Below are 7,495 nucleotides of genomic sequence, written 5' to 3' on the forward strand. Positions count from 1 at the left end.
AAAAAAAAAAGAGCAGGTGGAAGTTTTATCAAACACTTTATTTTTCCCAGAAGACTTGTTTTTTTAGATGTGCAGTGGCTTGACCTAGTTGATTTTGTGTAAGTCCCAAGACTATTGTGGTTCCTGTCACCCCCAGCAAGCAGTGCTGTGGCTTGGAGAGGGCCGAGGACACCTCTGCCGGGCCGGAAGAGCAGCACTCCTGGGCTTTTCCTCCTGGCAGGGCAGGGCTAGGTGCCAGAGTACCCGTCACTGTGAGGCAGCCGTGGGCTAGCAGGCCCGGACCCTCACCTGGCAGTCTGATTTGCGTAAGGCCTTCAGTAAGCAGATGTCACACTGGAAAATCCTCTTGTTGGAAGTGTTATGTTCATGTTGAAGGAGGATTCACATTCAAGAATCTGACATGCTATTTAAATGAGCTTGTCATCCTATGTGCATATTGGTAGGGCTAAAAATATTATTTTAGCATTTGTGCTAAGCCTGTCTTTTAGTGCCTCGGGATCTTTTTATGTTATATAAATTATCTCATAGTCAGATGACTGAAAGTGGAGCTATAATTACTTTGCAAGGAATGGAACTAGAACAACTCCTTTCCTCCAGTATAAAAAGACAGAGCCTCAGTCATGATTTTGGATTGATGACAAAAAAAGGAACAAGGTTAGGATGAAGCAGTGAATTCATTCTGCTTGGATAAAAATGGGCTTAATAGAGGAAATTGGGGCCTGAGGATTCACTTTCACATAGGTAAAATGGCAGCCCTTCGTGACAAGATTTTATTGTCTTTTTAAATGTGTTTTGTTAGCCACTGATCCCAAGAACCATACCGTAATGTTTGACACACTTGAGGACTGGCGTTGGGAATTAGAGCGGACCAAAGGCGACATGAAGTACAAAGCAGTGAGTGTCAACGAAGGCTACAAGGTCTGCGAAAGGTAAGCCCTCAGTGCTGTGCTGTAAGAAAACAGCTTTATTAGATTTAATTCACATGCCATATAGTTCACCCATTTGAAATGTGCTGTTTTAAAATGTATTCACACAGCTGTGCAACCATTACCACAGTCAATTTTAGAACATTTTCCTTATCGCCAAAAGAAACTCCATACCTATTAATAGTCTCTGCCTATGTACTCACAACACCCCCAGCCCTAGGCGACCACCAGTCTACTCTGTGGGCCCCATAGATTTGCCTATTCTGACCATTTCATGTAAATGGACTCATGTAATACGTGGCCTTTGTGCTCGGCTTCTTTCACTTAGCATAATGTTGTCAGGGCTCATCCATGTTGTAGCGTGTATCAGAGTTTCATTCTTTTTTATTACTGAATAATATTCCATGTCATAGATATACTGCATTTTATTTAGTCATTCATTAGTTGATGGACATTTGGGTTATTTTTAGTTATTACGAATAATGCTGCAATGAACATTTGGGTACAAGGTTTTGTGTGGATGTATATTTTCATTTCTCTTGGGTATATACCCAGGAGTGGAATTGCTCAGCCATATAGTAACTCTGCGTTTAACTTTTTGAGGAATGGCAGACTGTTTTCTACAGCAACGGTTTCATTTTACATTCCTGTCAGCAGTGTAAGAGGGTTCCCGTTTCTCCACATTGACACTATGCTTTTTTAAGAAACCCTTCAAGTGTGCCTTAAAACATTCAAAAGTGCATTTGTCTCTTTTTCCCATTGCTCTGTAAGCCTAAAATTTTAAGAGGCATTTCTGAATTTATAGTGTGTATTTGTTTTCCTTTTATCAAACACTTCACTCAGTAGAAACTTGAGTGTCTACTATATCCAGGCAGTGTCCTAGCTACTGAAGATAAAGCAGTAGACCAAGAGCCTGAAAAATCCCTGCCCTCCTGGAGCGGTCATTATAGTGGGAGAAGATGATAGAACAAATGAGCACTTATAGTATATTAAGCGGTAGTAAGTGTGGCAGAGAGGCTGAGACAAACTCAGAAATCAGAAGTCTCATGCTGACGCTCACGTCTCACCCTCCACGTGGAGGTCTCCGCAGCCCTTCTGTGCCTGCTGCTTACAGCAGCCAGGTTCCTGCTCAGCCACATGCACTTACGGTAGCTCCCCAGTCACCTGCGCCGTACACTCCCCAGTAAGGACATCCCGATGCAGAAGTTGGCAAACTTCAGAAGAGTCACCAGCAGTAAGTGTCCCACAGAAGCTGTGATCTTCAGGACCAAACTGGCCAACGTGGCCTGTGCTGTCCCCAAGCAGAAGTGGATCCAGGATTCCAGGGAGCCCCTGACAAGAAAACCCAAATCCAAAGCCTCGAACACTTACCCCACAGCCTGAGAATCTGAACCCAGTTTATTTTCTTCCAGCTTTCCCATAATGCCCTCTGATATTATTTTTTTCTATTTTGAAAGAGCATGAACTTTGTTTATTGGTATGAAACACGATACCTTACATAATGTTAATCTTGTTTTAAGTTATTAATGTTTTAAGTTTATCTTCCGCAAATACTAGTTTTTTTAGCTATGGAGACTTAGGCAAATTGCTTTCCTCAGTGAATTCTAGTTCTGCCCCTGGAATGGTATGAGGGTGCTTGCAAGAATCATTAACGCAAACAATTGTTGTTTTAAATTCCAAACTATTGCTAAAAATGTTATTGTGGAAATGTAACGATGTAACTGTTGAGCAATATATATATATTTTTGTACCAAAAAAAGGAAGGTAATAAGTGCTATGGAGAAAAACAGATCAGGCACAGGGTTAGGGAACAGTTGGTGGGGAGGGTTGGTCAGGCATGGGAAACAGTAGGAGCAAAGGCCCTGGGGTGGAACGTTGTCTGGCAGTGAGGAACCGTGAGGAGCCCAGGGGCTGGCGAGGAGAGAGCAGGGGGCAGAATGGTAGGCCTGGGAGGAGAGGGGCAGCTGGATGGCGACAGGCTGGGAAGCTGTCAGGAGAACTGACAGTTTAGTGAGGAGTTTGAGCAGAGCCACGATGTGATCTGACCTACATTTTAAAAGATGACTCTGCATAATCCCCTTTTAGAAACTTGGATCTTATCATTTTGGAACATACTTCCCAGCACCCTGCTAACAGCTTCATAAAATTTGTTCAGTAGTCTTCCCTTATCTGCGGTTTCTCTTTACGCACTTTCAGTTGCCTGCGGTCAACTGCAGTCCAGAAATATTAAATGGAAAATTCCAGAACTAAATTCTTAAGTTTTAAATTGGAGCCTTTCTGAGTAGTGTGATGAAATCTCACACTGTCCCGCTGTGTCGCACGTGGGACGTGAATCATCTCTTTGTCCAGCGTGTCCATCCTGTAGATGCTGCCCACCCACTTAGTAGCCATCTTGGTTATCAGATCCAGTGTCGTGGTGGTAGCACCGTGCTTGAGTTCCGGTAACCCTTATTTTACTTATAACCTCAAAGTGCAAGAGTTGTGATGCTGGCAATTCGGATCTGCCAAAGAGAAGCCCTAAACTGCTGCCTTTAAGTGAAAAGGCGAGTACAGTACAATAAGATATTTTTGAGAGAGAAAGAGAAAAACCACATTCACATAACTTTTATTGCAATATATTATTATAATTGCTCTATTTTATTATTAATTTCTTGCTGTGCCTAATTTTTAAATTAAACTTTGTCATAGGTGTGCATGGATAGGAAAAAACATAATATGTATAGGGTTTGGTACTGCCTGTGGTTTCAGGCATCCACTGGGGGTCTGGAACATATCCTGTGTGGATACGTGGGACTGCTATATTTTGTAGAGCATTTTGTATTCATGGTTGTCATGGGCCTTTTCAGCAGATCAGTTTTGATGTTTATTAATCTCAAACATATATAAAGTTAGCCCTTCTGTCGCAGTGGAACTGGGGTGGCAGTGGGGAGGGGACTGCAGGGTTGGTGTTGTATCCTCCTACCCTTTTACAGTTACAAAGCTTGAAAAGTGAAAGCTTTACTCAGAAGGAGGTTAGAAACCTCTGCTCTAAGGCCATGATAGTTTGTACTAATAGAAGGCATGCCCATTCCCAGAATTGTTTTAAAAAATCCTGCCACGTACTAATTAAATGCATCGGTATTTGCATAGATGTCAGCACATCAAAAATATAGCTGGTAGAGAAGGCAGGGGGAAGCTTTTAACTAGTGGTCAAAATGGGGAGAATGGAGCATTAGCTCAGAGGGCTCAGCGCAGACACACTCCCCCTGGACTGGCCCAGTTCCCCGACTCCCACGCTTTTCTGTCACTTGGGGATGATACAGGAAAAGCTGTGCTTTATTTCTCACCTGGACCATTACGGTAGCTGCCTACATGGACTCCCCCATCCACTCTGGTCCCCCCACATCCATTCTCTGTGTAGCAGGCCGAAGAGCATATTCAGTAAGCATCAACTAAGGTGACCATCTGATCACCTTTATCTCCTGATTCAGGGGCTCCCTGCTGCTCTCGGCATAGAGAACAAAACTGAACGAGTGCTGCAGTGCCTTCAGGGTTTGTCTCCTGCCTAGCTCCAGCTTTGTGCATACCCCTGTAGCCTTACTAGCCCCCTACTGTAGGTCCTGCTGTGCAGTCTCGTGTCTGAAATGCTCATTTTGCTTCTAGCTGCACAGGTGAGTTACGCCCACTTCATCTGTCAGATCTCAGCTCAGGTGTCACTTATAGGGAACCTTCCCAAGACTATGCTGGGTCTCCTTTTGTGAGAGCTTTCATTGCACTGCATGCCTCTCTTCACAGCACTTCCTGCGATTGTGAGTTTATTTTTATCTTTCTCAACCATTTGATTGTTTCTGCCGCCTGTCATCTCTGGGGAGTCAAGGACACTGTTTCCATTCTTCATTATACCCTCAAAACCAAGTGCAGTGCCTGGTTTCAAGAGGGACTCAATAAATAGGAGACAGAATGAATACACTAACGCAAGCCCCATCAGTAGTTAGAGGGGACTGCAATCAGTTTGGATAAGAATAAGAAACTGAGTGCCCACTTCACCTTCCCCCAGGGTCAGAGCTGGCTGTTCTAGTCCCACAGTCTGTGCCTTCTCCTGAAAAGCCTTTCTCTTGTCCCATCTCCCTATGGAGGCGTCAGAAGGTCTTAACCCTATAGGGTGTGTGTAACAGGAACCTATGAGTTCACTGATGCGGCCACAGGAAGAAATTGCTGCCCTGTTGATGTTTCTCTGGTGGTTCCCTAACCCTAACGAAGGCTGTACCTGAGCAGATCATACAACTTTCTTTGAATGAAGTCGTCCTGTATTTGGAGGGGCTGTTTACTTTGTATTCTGAACTCAAATAACTAAAGTGACTGCTGTCCAAAGAGGGAGGGTTACTTGCGTGCAGACATTGGGAGTCTCACGCAGAGACTCCATAGAGCCACCTCAAGTTCAGTGAGACAGGAGAGGATGTGCCCAGCTCCCCTCCTGTCCACCTCTGCAGCCTCCTTTCTTGAGTGACTGCGTGGTACGTGTGCTGACACACTTGGTTCTGATATATTTTTCCCCCCTTCGGTGAACGACATAAAGGGAAAATCAACTGGTTAACCAACATTGTGAAATATTGAATACTAGTAAGGGAAGATGTGAATTTTGTAAAGCAATGTGGCCCTGCCCTGGTGTTGTAGGGTGAGCCTCTGGGGCAGGAGCCTGGAACTGGACTTAAACAAACCCCACAGGTGACTCGCTTGTTAAGGTTGAGAAACTCTGGTCTGTTTGTAAGTTGCCATCTATTTCTAAGCAGCGCTTCTCGGTTTTCTGTCCAGCTGAGTCACCTGGGGAGCTTCTTAAAATGCAGCTTCTGATTCCATAGTGCTGGGGTTGGGCTGGAGAACCTGCTTTCCTGCTAAGCATCCAGGTGATGCTGCTGCATCCTTTGAGCAGCAGGATCTTCTGGAACAACAGCTTGCATCCTGATTGCACACCCACAGAGCTTTTAAGCTTGTCATACTGAATAGCTCTGGGATGGGGCCTGGACAGTGGGAGTTTGTAATAAAATCTTCCCACGTGATTTAAATGGGCAGGCTGAGTTTGAGAGCCATTGAAGCATGAAGAAGTTTTTACTTCAGCAACAACACCTAAAGAAGGAATGTCTTACCACCCACCCACACAAGCAGACACGCAAGAAAATAGTCCAAGCACTTCAAAACCTCAAAAGCCAAATAATTCTTCTACATTTTGATGGTTTTTGAGGTATCTTAGCCTTGACCAGTAGTTCCCAAACCTGGTTGTATGTCACAATATTACGGGAGCTTTTTTTCTTTTAATTACCCTTAAGGTATTTTTAATGGAAAATTTCAAACAATGTAAAAGAAAAGTGAATGTGATAAATTCTTTACCCCATCACCCAGCGTCAACAGCTATTAACTCAAGCCTCATCCTGTTTTCTGTATGCCCCCCCTGGATTATTTTGAAATAAATCCCAGAGCTCATCACTTTTCATTCATAAATATTTCAGTATACACCTCCAAGAATTAAGGACTCTTTTTTATAAACATAAAACCATTAGTGCAGCTTTCAAATTTAACATTAGCCCCTTAATATCATTCAGTATCCAGTGTTTAAATTTCTCCCGTTTTTTTTGTTTGTTTGTTTGTTTTTAGCTGAGCCATTCTGCCACCTGTTGGCAGCTCAGCGGCATCTCATTTCAGGCTGGGAATCGAACTGGCGACCCTGTTGCTTAGAGCTCACACCCTTGAGCAAGCTCTTAACCAACTGAGCCACTTGGCTGCCCCCTTCCCCCCTTATTGTTTTATAAATTCTTAAAACAATTTATTTTTCACTTTTTAATCTGTTTTATCATTCATCAAGATTCAGTGAGATAGAGATCTGGCAATTGATAGGTTTCTGAAGGCTTTTCTTAATCTATAGATTCTCACACCATCATTTTTTCTGTAATTTATTTGAAGAAACCAGGCCATTTGTCTGATAGAGTTTCCTGAATTTTGATGAGCAGATCAAAATGTGCTGTTTAAAATGTTGCTGTTTAGAAATACAGGAAATTGTAAGAAAATACTACGAGCAACTGTATGCCAACAAATTTGACAATCTGGAAGAAATGGATAAATTTCTAGAAGCATACAATCTACCAAGTCTGAACCAAGAAGAAACAGAAACTCTGAACAGAATGATTACTACCAAAGAAATTGAGTCAGTAATCAACAAGCTTCCAACAAACAAAAGTCCTGGACAGATGGCTTCACAGGTGAATTTTACAAAACATTCAAAAAAGAATTAATACCTATTCTCTTCAAACTATTCCAAAAAATACAGAAGGAGGGAAGACTCTCAATTTTGTGAGGCCACTATTACTCTGATCCCAAAATCAGACAAAGAATTACAAAAAAAGAAAACTACAGGCCAATATCCCTAATGAACATAGATGCAAAAATCCTCAACAAAATACTAGCAAACCGAATTCAGCATCACATTAAAAAGATCATACAGGGCCGGCCGAGGGGCGCGATGGTTAAGAACTGGCTTGGGACGCTAGAGGGCCCCAGTTCGGATCCCACATATGAGGGCCAGTGACACTGCCCTCCAC

General features: G+C 43.1%; 1 protein-coding gene across 1 annotated transcript in view; it reads left to right on the plus strand.

Annotated features, from left to right (window-relative positions):
• Positions 1–7,495, plus strand: part of MTMR12 (myotubularin related protein 12) — a 79,403-nt gene that overhangs the window by 45,442 nt on the left and 26,466 nt on the right. The window contains exon 6 of the mRNA XM_019647888.1: positions 800–929. Within this exon, the coding sequence (XP_019503433.1) occupies positions 800–929 (130 nt within the window). The remainder of the gene's footprint in view (positions 1–799; positions 930–7,495) is intronic.

This window comes from Hipposideros armiger, unplaced genomic scaffold (assembly GCF_001890085.2).
Source record: "Hipposideros armiger isolate ML-2016 unplaced genomic scaffold, ASM189008v1 scaffold_117, whole genome shotgun sequence".
Taxonomy (NCBI): Eukaryota; Metazoa; Chordata; class Mammalia; order Chiroptera; family Hipposideridae; genus Hipposideros; species Hipposideros armiger.